General features: G+C 40.4%; 1 protein-coding gene across 5 annotated transcripts in view; it reads left to right on the plus strand.

Annotated features, from left to right (window-relative positions):
- Nucleotides 1-22,252, plus strand: part of arid1b (AT rich interactive domain 1B (SWI1-like)) — a 94,252-nt gene that overhangs the window by 17,753 nt on the left and 54,247 nt on the right. For all 5 annotated transcript variants that reach the window (XM_056262622.1, XM_056262621.1, XM_056262624.1 and 2 more), the window contains exon 4: nucleotides 8,363-8,461. In XM_056262622.1, coding sequence (XP_056118597.1) covers nucleotides 8,363-8,461 — 99 coding nt within the window. The remainder of the gene's footprint in view (nucleotides 1-8,362; nucleotides 8,462-22,252) is intronic.

The following is a 22,252-nucleotide window of genomic DNA, read 5'->3' on the forward strand; positions in this document are numbered from 1 at the left end:
TATCCTGAAGGTCATATTTTACCAAACATTTTTTTTTTTAAATTAATGAAGAAAAAGAAGCCTATGTTTTAGGACCAGTTTTTATATGACAGTTAAGTATGCAAAAAACAACAACAATGCAATTGCTTTTCACATTATAATGAGAATGAGATTTTTCCAGATTATAGTAATGAGAATTTCAATGCAGTTTATATTTTCCCCAAATCACAATACAACAATTAGCTCCACCCCCTTTACACACACACACACACACACACACACACACACACACACACACACACACTCTCTCTCTCTCTCTCTCTCTCTCTCACTCACTCACTCACACATACACACAGTTGAGTATCTAGAGAAACACACAGCTTGCTCTTAACGGGCTGCAGCACACACACACACACACACACACACACACGCACACACACAAATAGTTTGGAGAAAGCGGTAAAAGAAACTGGCCTTGAGTGGATGTCTCACGGGTGTGTGTGTAATATCAGTGAGGACAGCACTGCCATGCGCCTCATATTGCTATCACACTCTGTTTATTCCCTGGACCTTAAAGGCATTATTTTCATTTTCTCTTATATGACACTGAGGCTGATTGAGAAAAACGGTTTCATTTTCTTCCTCTGTGCCGTTGCTTCCAGTGTCTCTGACAGGAGAGATTGTGGGGAGGACGAAAACTGCAGCAAGTGGGAGATACAGTGGCCTCCAAATGTCTGAGAAAGTTTTAGGATTTTCATTTTAAACAAAGAAAAGTTCCTTAAAATGAGAAAATGTGTGACACTAATCATGTGAACATTCATGCAGCTCGAGTGCTGCTGTCATTGAAGCTAAAAGGGGACAACTTTTCGCTCAAATTGTTATGCTAAAAGAAATCATTTGTAAATTAATATATTTTTTTGAAATTAGAAAAGAATGAAAGACATTTTCCCTTTGGTCTCAGATTTTTAGAGCCGCTGTATTCTCAGGTCTTTCTCTTCAGGCAGAACTTTGAACTTCAAATTGTTAAGAACTTGGCTGTGTCTCGATTTGCATACTAATATTAGGCACTAAGCTGTTGTTCACGGGTGATGGGAAAGTACATTCTTTTAAAGCTGCAGTCACATTTACCATTGCTTATCAAAATTTCACAGCCGAAAGAAAGCGGAACTTGAGCTTGACAAAATACGATGAATGAAATACAGGAGTTGTGACGATATAATGTATAATAAACATCCCAAGCTATTTTGCCAGCTAGCAAACAAACCAACCATACTGCTGAATAGAGAGGCTTGCTATTGGTCGGCACAGAGCTTGATACAAAATTTGCATAGGAAACATCTTTGCAACTGGTAGTGCATCAGGTGCATTTTTCATTGCGCTGATTCCCATTGATGTGACTGAATGATAACACCTTTAGTGTGTAGTCGGACCGTATGTCTGTATTAGTAGGATATCTCAAGACCCATCTAAATTTATTTGATATAAATTCAGTATTACTTGACTTTTAGGGTTATTCATTTAAAAAGAGTGGATGCACAATAGAACTGTTACAATCTTTGGGGTGTTATAAGGACGTAGAGAAAAAACCCCGCAAAGGATTGTAAAAGTAAGGCTGCGTTATGCAACTGTACACTCCTAAGGCATTTGGGGCCAATTGTTCCAGCTTGTGTGTAAGTTACAACTTAGCCTAGTTTTGACATAAAGGGGCACTGAGTTAAAGGTGAACTAAGTAACTTTTTGACCTTAACCGAACAGCTTTGGAGTCATTGTAATGTTTATATTACTGATTTCGTGTTGAATGGTGGTCGCCTCGCACCCCCCTGGTGCCCGTGAGCCGCAAAATCACACTTGCACCTTTGGGCCGCCGGCCTCAGTGTTAGGAAGTATCGTGTGATATCAGGTCTCGCGAGGTAACGAATTGCTTTACGGCAAAAAACAGATCTGATAAAATTCTGATAAAATGAGCATCAAACAGAAATAACCCGGCGCCGTATACATGTGGTGTTCGAGACGCAGGGCGCGCGCAGCTCTTAAAGGGGCCATACCTTATTTCCACTCGTTACAGCGTCCATCCTACTGAACAGGTACCGGTGTACAGGGGGAGGGGATCCGGCCGTGAGTGCGAGCCATCTCTGCGTGAGTGCTATTCACGACAGTACAAGTACTCCACAGCGACTCTAGGGGTCGCTGTTTGACAAAAACGGAATTCTTACTTAGTTCTGCTTTAAAACTTACACACTATTAAATATTTTTAATTGTATATATTAATTAAACTTAGTTGAAATGTAACTACGTATATTAACTAAATATTTACGGAAGTCTCAAATGCATACTTAAATTTTGCATACATTTTTCAACGCAATACTTTGAGACACACTAATTCTTATCTCACATGCTACTTAGGATGTGGTTTAGGATATTTCGATATGTATCGATACTGAAATATCTGAAACGGTTCCAATACTCCTTTCTGCAGTATCGATACACTGATACCAGCTGCACGTTATTACTCTCTCTTCTCTCCGACAGCACATTGACACACACCCGCCTCCTCTCACTCGCGCGTCTCATTCGCTCCAGTTGAATAGTGCTTGTATTGCGCATAATTTCAGTCATTCCCGCAGGTTTTACACTCACACAAACAGCTCGCGGGTACAAAATTGACTTTTGAGTATTCAGGTGAATACAGTCAGTTTTGGAGCGTAAATAGTTGAGAAAAAAACGCATATTTAACATTATATTGGATCTGTGCTTAAGCTCTTAAAGTGACAGCAGCCTAAAGGCCTGTTCACACCGGGACGAATTTCGCGCGCGATATTCGCCGATGTTTAACGCCTCGTGACTAAACAAAGGGCGCCAATGTGAGTGTGCACACTGACGCGATAAACGCCACGCGTAAAAGCGTCAATTTTTTTTAAAACGCCTCGGGTTCGTTTTTTTAGTTTGACGCACCGCGTCAAAAACTATCCGACCAATGAGATTGGCGCTTTTGCTCACGTGTCTGGAGCTTCTGAAGTTACAGTAAAACACAACTTGGGGGCGCTCAAACACAAAACGGTTTTGCCGAGCACACATACGTAACGGCGAAGAAGATATATGCCAAGTAGCGTCTACACTGCCGGGAAGAAATAAGATGAGGAAGATGCAAGGCCAGATGAATGTAGAGCTGCTGGTCTCGTTAGTGTCGGAACATAAAGAACTATGACACACGCGACAGCGACTACAAAAACCTTGATAAAAGAGAACTGTTATGGAGTGGTATTGCAGAGCAAATGGGCGCCATCTAATGTCAGGGAATGAATTTGCATGTTCACTCGGCTCATCGTCAGCCAAAATCGCTTGGGTGTGAACACAAAAAACGCGTTGAAAAACGCTGCCGAATAACGCGCGCCGATATTCGTCCCGGTGTGTACGAGCCTTAATAAACCGGCTGCTGTCTGTCATGTTAATCAAAGAACAAAAGACCAAGAGAAAATCACTCGAGTCTCTTGACTGAGCAACTTTTGTAACTTCAATTGTAAGCATTAATCTGTATTTAATTTTTACAATGAAAAATCCAGTGTGTTATTTTACATTTGATTTCTTTCATTTCTGTACTATTTCTTTCCTGAATACCCACCTGAAAAAACGTAAAGCCATGTTTATTTAATTTTAGTCTTTCTTCTATTGTATTTATTTGTGCTATCGTTTGCGATTTTGTTTATTTCTTCTTATTTTATTACTGACTGTTTACTTGTCTTTTTTTGTAAATGTAGTTCAAATAAAGCCTCCATGTGCTGTGTTTAAGCGATTACAACAAAATTACCCAAATTATCAAAAAATGATGAGATAATAACAAATTATGACTCTGTATTAGTTTTCCCCCCGCGGGATTGCAAATGGTATTGAATCAATATTTTTCAAGGTATCGTGTCGAATTTGATAATTCCAGTATCGTGACAACACTAATAAAATGTAGTACGTGAATAAGGACACGGCGTTGTATTCTGAAAATGAAGGTTTATCATCAGTGGCTGAAGACTGTTTAAAGGGTAACTAAACCCCTGGTCAGAGCCTGACTCCACCCGCTGGCAATATTTAAAAAATGCTGGAAAAGTGGGCGGAGCCCAGGGGAGATAGAGGGGATGAACGGATACTCTATCCTGATCGTTTTCAATACTCGCAATTCCAACTCCTGACTCGCTACAGTGGTTTTGACGAAACAAGATGGTTTTTATACTGCCATGGGCGTGGTAGCTTGTACCAAGGGCGTGGTAAGCTGAAACCTGCTTATGTCAGCTCTCATCAAAGTCACGTTGATTTCAGGATGAGTGTGTGTTTTAAAGACAACATGAAAACAGCATTCGCAATTACTGGTAGACCAGTTTAAGATTTGATTGCCTTGCTATGGGCTTACTATGATATCATTGGTTAATTTTATTGTTCCCTGCCCGTATGGACTTGGTGACAATCAGCAGAAAAACAATTTCTGGGAGTGAGAAAGCCATTACGGTTTAATGAAAGGTTATCATTTTTTCTTTTCTTTTCATCCTCTTTACAGAAACATGCACTGATCAATCAGGCACAATACGACCAGGGACATTTATTAAGAACGTAAATACTGTCAATTTAGGTTTCATGGCGTCTTTTAAAGAGACATTATGTCCCTCACGCGCCGACTAAACATCAAAACTGTGCAGGCATGATGCAATTTCCGACAAGCCATTACAATAGGGCATTAATCACACTGAAGGGATGTTTTTCGTTTTATCTGTAGCTCAAAGAACGATCCGTTAATCATTGTGCTGAAACCGTGGAGGCACAAGGGACTCAAAAAACCATAAAGAGACGGATTTGATGTTTTCATGGACATGTTGAGTTTTACGAGTCTCAGATGCATTTGTCTTCTTACAGCGACGTTTTCATCTAGACACACCCTGTGTAAACACGTCTCGTTCAGCACGGCCCTTCGGTTGAGAGAAAACAGGAAGAAATGAAGAAATAAAATCCAGCTCCGACTCGAATCAGAACGTATTATTGACCTCAAAACTCTTTCCTCAGGCAATTGGAGCTTCTCCATTGATGTTTTTAAAAAATATATATTTTTAAGCCCATCAAACATTCATAAAAAGCAATAGAGGTGGGTGAAAAAAATCTTCAATTAGCCACAAAAACTACATTACAAATAAACATTGTTTACTCTATTATTATTATTATTATTATTATTAAAATGGTATTTATTTTATTAAGCAAATACATCCTTCTATAAAATATAGACCATATTATGTTAAATGAGGATAGTCAGCATGATATGAATTTTCACCTTGTATATTTTGTTAGCAAATGGTGTAGATCTTACTGTGAACAATTCATTCATGCTTTTTTGTTTCTTTCTTTCTTTTTAAAAGTACATTGTGATGTTTAATCAGATTAGCACAGCTCGAGTTTCCAGTGAAAACAACAGATCTTCGGTGACATATGCCGGACTTCTCCAATCATTTTGTTCCGGTTAAACCCTGCCCCTCCACAATTGTACAGAATGCAGTCTGGTCACGTGTTTTTGATTTGTGATTGAAGAGGGCAAATTTCATTACATTTTGGACCCTTGTAATGTTTACACCTGTATTTAGCACTGTCGCATTTCAAACGGATGTAAGTTAAGTGTAATTTTTTATTAATTTCACCCTGTAGTCTTATCGTTTAACTCATCTTTGATCACCAAAATGACGTTTTTTCCTTAAAAAAGGCCTTTCAGGCTTTAAAATAGCTTGAATGTAACTCTACACCCTTGCCTCATTTAGTATACGCGGTTCTATGAATATGCAAATGAGCCCCGCCTCCACTCACTCACTCCAGCTCAGAGATCCACTCGTTGACGATCACACGTTGACCTGATTGGTTACAAGGTAGTTTGCGACGTCGGAAACACCAGCGATTTCAAACCGCGGTTTTTGAGACTGTCTTTGGTTCACTGCAGTTTTAATAGACAACATAAACGACATTAAAAGCCTGATTTTCACCACAGGGGGACTTTAACATATATTTAACTTTAATAAATAACGGACACATTCATAACGGACACATTCATTTTTGCGGTGGTATATATCACGTGGAGTAAAATCCCCCAGTATTTGTATTGACAGCCCTACACAGCATGGCGAAAGTGAATTTTGAGTATTTGAGAGGAAAAGCGTGTCACTCGGGAGGTATCGCATTGTTCTGCTGTGAATATCGGAGGTCTCTCTGTCCGTTATCGCAGTGGAGCAGCTGTTACGGTTCTGAATCAGCACATGCCTGAGCGCTGATGTAATGGCCCAACTGTAAACAGCCGTCTGTGTGTGTGGCCTGGCCATGACCCAGAGTCAATACACACACACATACAGCTCCGTCTGGCTCGGGAATGCCCCCCTTCTTTTTTTTTTTGCCCAGTGTTTTTTCCCACAGTTGAATGAAGTGAGCGGAAGGGAGTTCTGGGTGATGTTTGTATACATGAGTGAATTGGGGGCAGGGCAACCTTAGTTGCCACACTTTCGAAATTCTCTCCAGTTTTCCTTTTCTGAAGTGTATTTGCTGAGGGAAGTCAAGTATCCACTTACAGAAAAGATGCTGTAATTCATTTTCTTTTGGCTTGATACCTACAGTGTTATTGGTATATTGCTGCAAATAAGGGATGGTTCAGACCTGTATGATTTTTTTGGAGCACAAAAGGAGATTTTTATTTGTTGTTGTGACATTTAGACTAACACATGCCCTATCCCAAACGGCACCCTAAACACTTGTGGTCTTCCTACGAGTCCGCAGTTGAGTTTCATGATGTAATGAGTCTGCTGCGAATCTCACACCATTAAGCACCTGCATAATGAATCTCTTATTTACATCGTTTTTACGGTTAGTTGGTTATAACGAAGTGATTCGTAAAGTGTGGAGAGCTCACTCTGATCAAACTGTGATTCTGACTCCCTAAAACGTGTCTGCGATAGGCTAGAGTGCTCAATGCTGCAAAAGCACGTTGTAAATAGAAACCTTTGACGCTCTTCACAGATCTCTCACAAAAATACGCATGGAAGCGTTTGAATCAACGGGTACCGGATCGACCCGATAGTGTGAAGATTCGATTTGAAAGTATTACAATATAATTTTTAAAAAAAAGTGTAATTACTTGGTTATTTTTTGCAATCGAGTGACATTATAATAAAAATTATGAATATATATGGATGTGTGGAAATATAGGCCTACATTACTGATTTGCAATCGAGTGACATTATAACTAATATGAATATATATGGATGTGTGAAAATATACATTACCAATTTAGTTTTAATAAAATGTATACTTTTATTTGGCAAGTATGCATAGAATTGATCAAAAGGGACACTTTACATTTGTAATACATTTTTTTCAAAGAAACCTGAAAATAGTTTTTGCACGGTTTCCACAATATGTTTATAATATACACTATACTTTAATAATGATGATTCTTAAACACCAAATCAGCAATTTGAATTTCTAATGGATCATGTGACACTGAAGACTGGAGTAATGGCTGCCGACAGTGTTCAAATTTACTTATTTTAACTTTTACTGTATTTTTGTTTTAATGAATCCAAAAAATGGCATAAAGGCCATTTCACACCGCAAAGACAAACGGCAACAAATACCAACAAACAAGTTGGCCGTTGGATTTAGGACTTTGTAAAAATAAGCGTCATGTTCAAAGTGCCCCGACAGACACCGCCAAACACTGATTGAACATGTTCAGTCGAGTGAAAACAAACCCCCACCAACACCAACTGACGCCGACAGGGTAACACACCGATCTGACAAACCCCAACAAACGTGTCTGTGCGAGGTGAATTGGCCTTAAGAGGCTTCATTCAAAACCCCCACAGATTAGAATAATTATTTAACAATTAAAACATAATACAAATGTAAATATGATTCTAAATGTATAAAGATTGTGTCAGGAAGCGAGTTCCGATATCTTTCCTGCAGTTCGGTACAATCCCATCTCGCAGAACTATTATCCAGTTCTTTTATCTGGACATTCAGCCAAACATAAATAGGCCAGCAAATAGTTAAATGTATTTGTTTGATCCCCATATGCAGATTGCATAATTTATGGTTGATAATCAGTGTGCACGGTCTGCTTTTTAGCCGTCAGACATGCCTCAGTATTTCTGCATGAACAGCCGTTCTGCTCGCGTGAATCCGAGTCTGTGGATGAAGCACAATTATGGGATGGCGTCATCATCACGCTGTCTTCCATGTGAATAAAGGCCTGTTGGTGTATAGAACCACAACACAGACTCTCTGGGCTGTCTGAGCCCTTCAGTGGCTGCATGTTTCTTCTTTATTTTTACATCAGTCTTCCCCTCTTTCTCAGTTTCTGTGTTTTTCTCCATAGGACACTCTGCAGGAGGGATATGGCAACAGGGTCCAGTCTGGGAAACCAAACCATGATGACATGGGCCTTACACAGCAGGACCGCCCGTCCAGCCTGCCGGTGAGACATTACAGTCCAAAATTAGTCTGAGATTTTAGAGAGCGTCTGCCCTAGGTGTTGGATAATGCCTTACTTTTCTAGAAATGCTGTTATGAGGTCCCTATAGATGATGCTCAAGTGAATATAGTAGTTTAAGAGATTTCCCAGCGCTCTGGTTGTTCCACTCTCAATTGGAAACACTTTTCCAGAACACTATCTTGCTGTTTCTCTTGCACTGTTTCACCCAAATGATCTGCACTTATTCTCAACTGGTGGGTCTTGGCCAAAAATTGGTTGCAGGTCTTGATTGAGTCCCGGACAGTGGGGGGGAAAATGCTAAATGCAAATGATATAATGAAACTTACCATATACAAAATAACTAGGCTTATCATATTTTAAAAGGGGAGAGAAAACGCTTTCAATACCTTTTGTTGTTGATGGCCGCATCTGCAACCAAATTCATTGGATTATAAATAGGCATTACCAGATATTTGACATTATTTTGTAAAAAGCCTTTTACCTCCTATTAAAGAAACGGTTCACCCAAAAAGAAAGTTAATTATTCACCCTCATGTCATTCTAAACCTGAATGACTTTCTTTTTTCTTTGGAACATTAAATAAAGAGCTGTTAAAGTCATCATGAAATCAAAATTGACACTATTTACTTTGTTAGCGCACATTACTAAGTCAAGTCACCTTTATTTATGTAGCGCTTTTTACAATACAGATTGTTTCAAATCAGCTTTACAGTGATAACAGGAAAATAATCCAACTATAAAATAGTCCATATAGTCCATATAGTCATAGTCCAGCTTAAGTAAGTTCAGTGATGGTTAATTGTTGTTGTAAAAAAGTTATTTATTTAGTTAATTTATCTATATAGCTGCTCTGGAGAAAACAGTGATGTCATCGTCCAGCTCAGTTCAGTTCTCATATAATGGTGTCAATGCAGGCAGATCAATAATATTGTTGAATATGAAATGTCTCCAACTAAGCAAGCCAAAAGCCAAAGGCGACTAATCTTGTGGTGAACAATTAATCCGCAAGTTAATACACAGAAAAAAAAAGTTTGTTGTGGTATAATCTTTAATCAAAATCAGAAAATTAGCTTCCGCTCTGGAATGACGTTCCTTCTCTAATGACGTCAATTTGGCGACTTGGTTTAAATATCCTTAACCGCTTCCCTCCATCAGTCAGTCTGCAACATAGACTGTAAAAAAAGATGGACGACGCCCCTTCGCTCTCTTCCATCGGTGTAAAGTGAAGCCGCCAAAGTCCTAATATGGCGATAACATCTTGCCCAGATTTGGGACCTGCTTCCGCGCAGTAGTGAACGAGAAGTGGAGCCGGGATATCCAGTTCCCGCCCTCACTCCCACAGAAACGGTTTAATGTGAGAAATAAACAGTTATGGACATGTAGAAACTAAAGTTGAAGCTCCAATCTCCTCCCAAAAAAAGTCCATCGGTGCCTCAGTGACTACTTCGTTTAGAGAAGCTGTCAATCACAGCTGTCAATCATGATGTCACATTCCCGTTTTTATAGCTTCAAATAACGAACTAAGATCAAACTTATTTTAAAAAACACTTAAACTTAAATCAGCGTGATCGAAACGACCTAAAATGACAGAAAACATCTTTGGAAAAAATGTAATTGAGGTGCAATTCGCCTTTGGCTAAGCCACACCCTAGAATGTAGATTGACCAATCACAGCGCAGCCAAGAACGAGCTCCCTCAGAGGTCCGACACTTTTTCACAGCGCTCCACTGACTTTAACACAGGCGTCTCATATTTTTGGTCTCGGCAGGCTATTACCGTCGTAGTTTTATCAAAAATATGGTTAAACGTTGTGCCTGGGGCATTTGTAACACAGATACGCGTTTCCCAGAGAGGTTGGAGGGGGGTGTCCGTTTATTCCCTTCCCAAAACCGAAGTCAAATCCTGACAATTTTCGTCTAGCACACGCTGCTAATAAATACAACGTTACACTCGCGTAGTCCGTTTGCTTTGTAATAACGATTATAGAAGTGAATAGAGATCTACCCAGCTTTGCATGAACAGTGTTGCTCCTTGATATTGTTAGTCCCAGCCTCCGTCTCGATTAGTAGGATATGCGGTGGTTCATTTTTTGACTGTGCTTTTGTCTCTATTTGGATGCCTTGTTGTTCCTTGCGTTTCACCTGTATGTCGTGAATATAGCCTTCGAACGTATATTGCAGCCCCCTTTCCATACTTCTATCGGACACTTTATTTGCTGCTTTATAAAAGTTTGATACAATTTCAGCAGGAAGAGCTGTCACAGCATAAGCCATGTTGATACCAGAAGCCCAGATGAAGTTTGTTTGTCGGACGTAGCAACAGTAACTAAGGGGGGCGGGGCTTAACCAAAGGCGAATTTGATTGTTTCGTTTCCATCGCGTCCATTAGACTTCATGGGGAGGCGGGGTTTGTGACATGTACTGGGACCAGCCACCGAGGGGGCGATCGAGACGGTTTGGCTTCACTTTCAGCACTTGTGCGGCACACTTGGTCTGCTACGACTCGAGCGAGGGATGGAGAGGAGGTGCGCTAAAATAAAACCCTGCCCTCTATTTAATATTCCGTTACAATTATACAGCACAACACTGAAGTAAAGTCAGTTGCAACTTCCGGTTCACAGGGACTTTAATGTTCACGTTGCTCTTCTCCATACAGTTTAGGTTACAAAATACGTGGGAACCAGTGGAATGATATGGACCTTCACTCGCCAAGTAGGAAACATTTGCTTTTTTGCTCCATGGAAGAGTGAGGTCATATGGGTTTGGAGGAACAGGAGGGTGACTAATTTCATTTTGGTAAACTCTTCCTTAAAGTTGCGATATTGTCCCTCCCTCAGTGATCCGTGAAGATATCCACAAAGCTCTAATGATTTATGAGGAACTCCAAATAGCAAAAAGAATTCCAGTTACCATCCATTTCCTAAAAATAGTCATCCAGCCCTGCCGCCCTCATAAAAAGCTCTTAGTGTTTCTAGAAGACGCTGCATGGGTATTTAAACGAGTGGAGCTGCAGTCTCTGGTGCTGTCATGATAGGTTTCCCGCAGGGGTTTGATGACTGAGGTAATGTTGTTTAAAAGCCCCAGGCGGCTGCTGGTTTCATGCCGGCAGACCTATTTTTAGATGTGTCTGACACAATGGCCCAGTGAACTCCCAGCCAAGGACAAAGAGAATAACAGCACAATGAACGGCCAGTCTGCACTGTGTGTGCGTTTGAATAATTATCTCAAAGTGTCTCTCGCACAGTAAAGGTCTACATCAGATCAGTGCAAGAAAAGTACAAAGGAGCACAGATCATGTAGCCTGAACTACACAGGAAAATGTCAGAAAACATGGGTTGAAAATTAGATCCCAAGACTGGAGGAGAACCTATGGATCAGGCTGTGCTCGTATTCTTCACAACCTCGGTTAAAAAGAAAAAAAAGAAGTCCACTTCTGCCTTACAATGGTGCAAGTTTGGACTGGAACTAACTCTTTGGTTAACAATTGGAAGACGGTGAACTGCTAAACTCGACATATCGACTTACAGCCCATTACATACGAACTGATGTTTCACAGAATTGTTCCTATGATGAAATTTCTGTAAAATAGAAAAATCAATGAAGAATGTTTTGGATCTCCACGTATCAAACGGTTGAGGAAACTTGGCCTTTGGTCTTCTCCACCGGGTCGTGATCCTAATTGCGGAATCCCCATGAAAACCGGTGTGATTTTTAAACACGTTTTGCTCATTGTCTTTTTCTATGAAAGCATAGTGTAATCCACCTTGCTGGCATCAAAACGGCGTGAGCTTTGCACGGCGTTAATCCGCTGGCATGCTGAAAGTCCTTGAAAATTATTTGTGCAACATGTTTGAAGTAAGGTATGATGGTGTGAGCAGCTGACGTGGTTACATTTGCCCTTGGAGATCTGGAGCTCCTGACATCTCATATAAAGAACCCTCTGAAATGGGAAACAGCCTTGAAAATGTGTGTGTGCTACATCCATAACTCTAAATACATCTCACATGTCATTGTAGGTTGTTCAGTATGTATCTTAACTCTTTCCCCACCAGTGTTTTTTTTGTTTGTTTTTTCGCCAGCCATTTTTAATAATTTTCACAAAAGTTTAATAGCCCCCATAATATTTTGTCGTTTGAATATCTGAGCTTGCAGTATATTTAAACAAAGAACAAAAAATAAAAAAGTTTTATTCTAGCTTAGTTTCTTTCTTTTTCTTTTTTTTACACTAGAATGTGGGTAAATTTCATTAAAAAAATCAACATTTTGAGCAAAAAATCACATTTTTGTCAAAAACTACATCCAGATTGGATTCAGAACGATTACCAAAACACAGATTGAGTAGATCAAGTCCATCAACCCCCCCAAAGGTTGCACAGTCCTATACCTCGTCCTGGGTCGACATTTCAATCAGTAACATTAGACAGTTTTGATTTATATGCTGTTTAATGCTGATGATTGCGTTATTTTACATATGCATCTGATTAACATATTACATCACTTGTTTCTGCTTCTTCTTCGCCTGTGTTTGATCCGGAGATTCGGTACTCTTTCAGAAGATGTGTAATAGCGCCCCCTACCGTATTAACAGTGAAAACACGATTTCCGTCAATGGCGTTAAAGATCCTATAAAATCCAAGAGCATGATTGTGAGTTTGATATTGTTTTTACAATATCAGTAAACAGGAAGATAATACTAGCTAGGCACAACATTGCCGGTTACTTTGTCTATTTTTTTCTTTGCCAATAAAAATGGTTCCAAACAGAATCAATGGCTGTTTTGTTTTTCAATGAATCTGTGTTTTTGAATGATTTGGTTGACTGAATAACTCCGTGACTCAGTCAAGTCACATGTTTTGTTCTTAAATCGGTGTATTTGAACAAACTGGTTGAGTGAATGATTCAAATGACTCACTTAAGTAACACTGTTGACTGCACTAACCACTAACCCACAGGCGGTGAGCCTGTCTAGATTGGCGCAAACACAGACAAGTTGAGTGATACAAACAATGGGAAGAGTGTTGTAATAAATCATCATTCTTGGAACTCCGGTTGACCAATCAAAGGCAAGGCTTTTCACACACTGTGTAATGTCACATGACTCCTGAGTGGCTGTGAGAGTCGTCTCTTTGATAATGTGCACAAACAAACGTCATAATATTGGATCTTGTCATTAGACCTTGCAATGAAAATGCAGCAGTTGACTTCCTCTAGGAGAGATCATGGCAGTTTGTCTTGCTGTCTGAATGTGTTTGTCCTTCTCAGTGTTAACTGCCCTTCAGTCTATCTCTCTCTGAGAGCTTTATGAAGACTCTGCTCAAGACCCTGGTGGCTTTGTTGATTTTTATAGAAACGCAGACCCCCGCTGATGAGTGACCTTGTTTGGGTGCTTCTCTGCTGGTAGAGGCTCTTGATGGTTCGACCTTTCAGATGTCTGTGAGCTCAGCTGTCATTTGTCTTCTCTGTGGGGTTTTGTGTCTGGCTTTCTAACTTCTCTCTTTGTCTTTTTCACTCTTTCAGTGTCTTTATAAGTTGACTTCGCATCCTGTGCTGTCAAATTGATTTGCCGTTTCTGATATTGGTTCTTTGAAAGGAGGTTGAGATATTTCATACATTGAAATCATGGCACAATTTTCTACTTCCAGAGAATTTATTAGATAGAGAGAGAGAGAGAGAGAGAGAGAGAGAGAGAGAGAGAGAGAGAGAGAGAGAGAGAGAGAGAGAGAGAGTGTGTGTGTGTACAAGAGCAAGAGAGAAAGACAGAGCTCCAATGTCAAATGAGTTTAATTAGAGAATAATGGTTTTGAATCATTGTCACCATTTCTCTTTTTTGTCTCCTATTCCTTGCTGTGCAATCTCTCTTTAATCGAAAAATCTAAATCTATCTATCTATCTATCTATCTATCTATCTATCTATCTATCTATCTATCTATCTATCTATCTATCTATCTATCTATCTATCTATCTATCTATCTATCTATCTATCTATCTATCTATCACATTATAACAGCATTATTTTTCTGTAAAGCTGCTTTAAAACTATGTCTTTTGTGAAAAGCGCTATCGAAATATATTTGAATAGACTTGACTGTTATTTAGGAGTAACAAATTATCTTTGATGTTCAGTGATGCTAAATAATAATAAAAAAAGAAAGAAAAGTATTTCTCCAAACAGTACATTAAAGCTGCTGTCCGTAACTTTTTTGGGTTAAAAATTATCCAAAATAATAATAATTAAAAAAAACATAACCAGCCAGTGTTCAAAAATATCTGCTTGCTTTTGCCCGATTCAAAACGGTTAGCTTGTAATAATGATTTTAATTCCAGTGGTACTGGTGGATTTCCGCGGGAAATTCGAGCATGTCTTTGCGTCATTACGTCACATCTGTACACATAAAGAAGGCGTCCCGGCTAGTCGGCTATATTGCGTGAGGATGTTGGAGGTGGACATTTTTAGCCTTTTCTCACAGCATTAAATAATTAAACTTATGGCGGATCCAGAAAGGTTCAAACGACAATCACCAGTGACAACTGGACATTCACCACTTGTAAAACCCCAAATAATTCGGACTTCGGAGTGGGTAACGTTAGAGAAAAAAGAGACTGCAACTGGCCCACGCGAAAACAAGGATAAACATCGGTTCAAAACGGACGCAGAGACGGCTTTTTTTCTTTTAGGACAGGTAAGACATTTCAATAGTTCAATCGTGTAACAGTAGCACACTTGTTCGCTTAATTCACACAGTTACGGAGTTTCCTGTCTTTATTCGTTTAGCTATTATGGTAAATATTTTGTGCTAGCTATGAGAGGGAGCAATTCACCTCTACTCCAAGCAAACCAAACCGGCCTCCTCCGAAATTATATATAGGTTTAAATATGCATCGGATTACAGATACGTGTTTTTTTTTTCTTTTCTTTTTTCTCAAAGAAAACCAGTAAAGAAACATTAATTTATTGGTATGACAATTAGAAATTAGACTGCACAGAAATAGAAACTGAACTACAGGGTAATCATAATACACATTAAATGTAGTCACAATGCTGATGTTGATAATTTGAGAACAAAGTATAATTTGAAAGGTTTGACGCGATCGTTATATTTAATCAGCACGATTTACTGCAAGGCTTTCCCCCCTTAGTTGATGTGGATGTTACTTACTTGTTCAGATGACATTTTCCGATGAAAATTCGTATGTTGTCATGGTCATACTGTAGGCCTATACTTCCAAAAGTAGAATGTGTGATTCTGAATGCCAGTTTCCACATCGGCGCGGTGACTGACAGACTCGCAGTCTCAAAACATTGTGTTCATCCGCGCTGTTTCATGCCGATGTGCAACTCACGCAAAGTTAATAATTCCGCGAATAACTGCAATTACAGATTTCAAACAGAGATGGCGACAAAGAGGCAAAATGCCGGACTGCAGCTTTAAATAAGTTACTTGTGAATACTGTTTATTGTAGCTATTTTTTATGAATACCAGTAAAACTAATCTGATTATCAGTCTGTCTTTAGTTTGAAGGAAATGCGTACCCTGTGAAGGAAATAAACCCTGTTTGTCCATTGACTTTTGAACGGATTGCCATCTACACACAACCCTTTTTGTTAGTATGATGAAGTGTGTCAGCCGCCAAGATGTGTCTATGAGAGAAGGATTTCACGTTTGTAAGAGCTCATCACAGCTGGCTTATCTTTCGTGTTGGAGAGAGAGGGAGGTTATAAGAACAACCTCAGTGCTGTTTATCTGTGTATCAAAGCTTCTGTCACCTGCAGTTTGCTCAACGCTCACCTCTGTGAAGGGTAAAACGCTGTTTCTTTGGCAGCCCTTGTGTAGCTGTAATCGTAAATGGCTTTGTCTCAGCAGCGGAGCTGCGTACACACACTCGCACACATTTTATTAATGTCTCCCCCTGTGTCATCTTTCTAGACAAATATTGCTTTGGTGTTCTGCTTTATTTTTTAAACCTCTTTTACGTGCCTAGGGTATTATGGGCTGGCGGGAATCTCTACAGTTTTACCTGACGATTTCAAAGTCTCTCTTTGCTTGCTTTCAGATCTTCAATGCATTGCAGTTGGGGAAAAAACATTAGGAGGTAAAGTGCGTATGAGTGAGAGCGAGATTGATGGCCTGGGTTTCTCTCGTGGTGGGTTTTGCGCGCTCTGCCTCGAGCCGTGGGCTTTTTCATCATCTTCCATTAAAGAGAATTTAAAGTGTGCTTCCTGGCCTCTATTTATTTAATCAAGCACTTCCTTTAAAAGACGAATTAAATAAACATGTGCTGGACCTTGCCGACGTAATTAGACCCCTTTTGGTCTTTCCTAGTCAATTCTTCCTCCTTTTTGCCTTTTCTGTTAAGGATGCTCTTCTCTAGCTTGTAGAACCTGGGATCACAGGTTTGTTCCTCTATTTACCATGACAGTGAAGGTGACTGAGGACTTGTGTGGCTTTTGACTTTCGAATTGTACATTTATGAGATCGTTATTCACCCTGATGAAGTGACCAGGGGACTGAGGTTGACCTAGGTTTTGTATTTTAATATTTTATATTCATTTGTACTGATGCTTTGGGATGTCACGGTGAGGAAATTTTCACACCGATATATGAACTTGCAACAACGGTATAGAGGGAATGCAGTAACGTCACTTCCCCGCCGGAACACGCCCCCCTCAGCCGGACTGAGTGGCAAAAGAGTTGCTGCGTGGCTGGAGTTAATAGGGGAAACTGCGAAAACGCGGGTTAAACAAACTATTATCAGTTTAAACTAAAAGTTGGACTTGATATAGTGTTCCTTACAACTTATCAAAGATCCAGTGATCCATGGATATTGACATGCAGCCAGGAATCGTGTTTCCTGACATTTATATGCCTGATTTCGACGCCGGGGAAATAAATTAAGAAAATTTGCCCGTAAACGTTTTATATAAATACAATATAGATAGGTCTAAATCCGAGTGATCACTTACATTAATGTTATACTGTATATCATCATATCGTCCAGCCCTAAAACTTGTATAGTTTTTTGTCAGTGTTTATTTAAAAACATCCAATTATGCAGAATATAGTCTGTTCTGTAGCTTTTTGCAGTCTGTAAAAATATACAGTACCTCAGATTTCTGGTCAAATCTAGTTGTACAGTCAATCGCAAAGCTCTTTCCCATTTTAGATGTGTTTTGTGTGTTTTTCACGGCATTCACGCTGAAAACAAATGCTGCCGCTCAGTCTATTTGCCACTTAGTGGGCGTGACCGCATTCACTCCGGCCGACGGTGATGTCATGCGCGTACCCTCTATTACAGAGAACAGGGGGGATGCTTATGAATGGCCGCTCGCTTTTCACTTCCGCGTTTGATTTTGCAATGACGCGCACTGTTTATGGGCCTATAACTCTTGGACATCAGGGAGCCGCTATCTATATGTGGGGTATTGAAATCGCTTTTGAATTCGAGTTTGCAATCACAAGTGCTAGGCCTATGTGTATAGGGAGCAGTGGTACTGACTACATTTTACAAGATGACATATTTGTCAATGATGCTCAGGATCTGTTGTGCACCAAATCCTCCACCAATATGCTTGTCAGTCATCTCATTTCTCCTATACTTGTCACTTAATAAGTGAAATCTCTGCTGCACTGTGCTGAGACTCTGCAGCTCGTGCTGTATGGATCAGAGCAGATGCTTTCAGTTTTTAATTGTTGTGTCTGTTGTCCAACTGAACAAAATGGTTTTTATATCTCTAGGAAAAAGCAAAACAACAGTGCCGCGGTGGGCAAGTAATGTAATCGGTGTACGGCTGAACGTAAAAAATCTAGTAACTACTAGTCTCGTCTTGTCGCACTCGGGTAGCAACAGGATGTTATGTGTGTGCCCTTTTGGAGTCGTTTCACCATGGTAACATTAACAATCACTAACCATTTGGATTTGTAGTAAATACATTTTGCTTCCCCTGTGGTAGTCAGATTTATTCAAAATCTTAGCCTGCCTCATATCACAAGGAACAGTGGGTGGGTATTTTAATGATTGTGTTTCTTTTTGTTGTGGATTCAGTTGGTTTTTATCCTGTTGCCTTGCTGTTGAACTACATGACGAATACATTCCACTACCAGCCGTAGTGTCGTAAATGCCCAGGATTGTTAGAAAGAGTCTTTATTTAAGGATACTTGTTGGTGTCATAAAACATTTGAGGGCTTCCTGTTTATTTATATCTCATTCTCAAAGAATGGATCCAGTGGAGGGTTTGTATAGTAAACTCACCTGGTGCTCCTTATGGTCCTTTTTCTCACGGTACTAACATCTGTCTTGGGTGGTCCAATCACTTAATTGGTGTGCAGTTGTTGAAAATCAATCAACACCAAAGTGTCAAAATCACAGATTCTAGATAAGTCCCAAAAAGCAAAAGATTCCAGGATGAAATAAGATGGAAAGATCTGATTCAAGGACTCAGGCACTCGGTGTGTGTTCTCATCCTCGGTGTGTGTCTTTTCCTTTTATTGACCTCTTTTGTGTCCTGAGCTTTTTTGAGACCAGAGATATGCCTCTGAATTGCACACAGTCTAGCCAACAAATGTTTATATAAGTGTCGGAGTGGAGAATTTGAAGCGGTTAATGAGAAAAGGCTGGGAAGACAGATGAGAGAAGCTGAATATTAAGAACCATAAATAAGAGGAAGGCAGAGCACGACTGAATCTGGGTTGGAAGAAAAAAAGGAAAAGGTTTGTTCCTTGTGATGGGGAAAAAAACCTAATGAGCTGCCTTCCATCCGAATTAAAATGTAACCTCATAAGTGACCATATTAATATGCTCTACATAGACAGCAATTTGTAAATTGTGCTTCATGTCTGCCATCTTGAATAGATTTTTTTCCACTGAGTTTGACGCAGTGCATTGTTTGATTGCCGTCTCCACAAAGGAGACATGCTGTCTTACAATTTGTCCTAAAGAAGGTATCTACTTTTTGGTAGAGCCTTTGTATTGGGGGCATGACTGATGCCTTAAAATTCTGCCTACGTAGGCAACTCACAAGGTTTTGGGGATTCACAAAGGCTTTTGCTGTATCACTTTGGTGCTTCACTGATCTCTGCTTGGTTTGATCATTTCCACATCTAAAGAGCAGCTCTCTTTCTATCCTCTCTTGCTTTACCCTCTCTCGTTTAAGTCCTGCTGTCTACCCTTCATTCGTTTTTGCCTGTCCTCTTGTCACAGACCGGCTGGAAGGGGAGGATTGTGTCTTTCCCGCAATAACACAGCTGCAGTGAGACACACACGGCCGACTCACTCTCACCGCCATTCTGCCGCGCTCTAATTTACTGAGAGCTTGAAAGAATTGTTGTTTATCCCCGAGCCCTGCAGGCTGATCTGTATCCTGTCAATGCGGCCCCTCTCCCCCTCCATTCCGACGTTCCTCTCCTTCACTCCGTTCTCTCTTCCCGTGCTCCTTTGATTCCACTCCCTCTCTCCGTGCTCCACAACTTGTTCTCCATAATTAGAACGAGCACGTAGGGGATGGAAAATGAGGGAGGGGAGAGAGGCGCCAGGGCCGTGCTGATGAGGCAGACGAGAGAGCCGTCTGATTGGCTGAGCCGTTGGCAGGGGACGTAAGGGGGGGATGGGAATCTGCGCCGCGATTGGCTGAAGTTGCTCTTCGGGGAGGAAGTAAAGCATAGATTGAGGCCTAACTCAGCTGTGTGTGTGCGTCTCGCACTCATTTTCTCTCTGAAGCCTCTACAGGGATCCAGGCTGCTCTCATCAACAGCTCATCAAATCAAGCACAGCCTTGCCGTTGTCTACTGTGTCTCACTCGCTCTGCAGGCGCATACATTAGTCACTGCTTGCGTGAGAGATGAAAGACGAAGCCCTTTTATGTTTTGTCGAAATCTTTTATCTGTCCTTCCATTCTCCTTTCGTCGGAGATGTGCAAAACGACATTGTTTCAAATTCAACTAGTCAGTGCATTGTCTGAGCGGCTAGTCGACCCATTTGTCTTAAATAATTCTCCATCAGTGATATAAGGCTGGTTTCAACCCCAGTCGTACACTTTTATTCTGAGGCGTTTACGTAAGTCCTGCTTTCCGGACAAAGCTAGCTAGGTGGAGCACGACGAAATGGAACAATGTGACTATTTTTTAACTGGTCAAAAAACAACATGAGATGTAATTGCTGAATATTAAACTGTATGGCTTTAGGGGCCACGCCCTACTGCCTAAATATCAGCTAAATTAAAAATATATCAAAAACTAGTGAACCTCGCTAATCAATTAGTAGTTGACCCATCCCTACTTTCCACATAAATGACGAGCTGTCCCATTACAGCTTGTCAATAAGGAAAGATAATCTGAAAGCTGTTTCGTGCCTTCAGGCACTCTCATTGCCCATATTAACAATGCTAATTGGTTCAGTGGATCCAATTCTTTTTTAATTTGGGTTTCAAACAGTCTTGTTTTGTTAATTGATGATAAGGGAATTGTGGTCCGCTGTAGATGGATGACTCTCTGTCAACGAGAACACCACTGAAGCTAAAATGCCAATGGAAACATGCTCCAGCTGTGACCTTCTTCAGACCGTCTGGGGAGATATAAAACCAACAGGCAATCGTTCCTTGTACGGTTGCTTGAACCCCAAACCCTAGTCGCTTTCTCAAGCCAAGACCTTGACAAGAAAGTCGTTCAGCCAGCGTGACGTTGGAGCTTTGTCTTGCTGTAGCTTTACTCTGCGGACCTCTTGACTTTTGACAGGAAATGAAAGATTAATGTCTGCTTTTAACAAAGATCGGATTTGAGTGCCACAGAGGGAAAGCTCTCGAATGTTAGTGTGCACACAAAAGCCCCCTTTCGTTGTAGTATCGAGTCTCAGAGCAGCCGAGCTGGAGTGCGCCATGCAGTTGAGGTGAAGTGTGCTCGCCTCCTTCATCTCTGTATTCTTTCATCCGTTTATTTCTGTGTTGCTCTGGGGCAGAATAAAATGTTGCCTCTCAGGATTATGCATGTGCTTCAGATGACTATGATACAGTACTGTCGCTAAAATTCACAGAGGCCAAAATTGGTTTGAGTTGGCCCCCTCTCCCCTGAGCCCGATGACTGGGGTATATTATAGAGCAGTGGTTTCCAAACCCGTTCCTGAAGCGCCCCCAACAGTGCACATTTTGTATGCCTTACTTAATCAAACACTCCTTATTCAGGTCATCAGCTTGTTAGTAGACTCCAAAATCTGAACTGGGTGTGTCAGATAAAGGAGACACTGTTGGAGGGGGTTTAAAAACAGCGTTGGGATACTTGGGATACCACTGCTCCTCTCATCACAGGGCCTGGATATAACAAAGTATAAAGTAAAAACATATTTAAAAGGTGTACAAATCTAGAGTATGACTAAACTAACCATGTCATATAAATGTCAAATTATCTAGTGTTTTAAGATACCTTGACACACAATCATAAGGGCCTTCGCAGTGTACATTACTTTATGCCAGACTCCTTGTTTCCCTTTTAAGAACGGCACTCTTTTAATAAGGCTTCCCCCCATTATGATATTAGCATAGTAAACACCAGTCTCAAAAAAAGGGAAAGTTTTTAAAATTGTATTTCTGAAATCAAAAACATGTTACATACATGTGTTAGTATGAGTTGCAGTTTTTTTCCGAGTAAATGAGTAGATCCAGACCAAAAAAGGAGCATCATCGTTAAGCCACTTATCGAACATACTGTAGGTCCACATCAAAACCCCTAGTGTGAAAGCTACACAAGTGAGCAGATACGCACTTCACCAAATGAAGATCAAGTTTATTTGT

Source organism: Rhinichthys klamathensis, unplaced genomic scaffold, assembly GCF_029890125.1.
Source record: "Rhinichthys klamathensis goyatoka isolate OS25496 unplaced genomic scaffold, OSU_Roscu_1.1 h1tg000196l_1, whole genome shotgun sequence".
NCBI classification, from domain to species: Eukaryota; Metazoa; Chordata; class Actinopteri; order Cypriniformes; family Leuciscidae; genus Rhinichthys; species Rhinichthys klamathensis.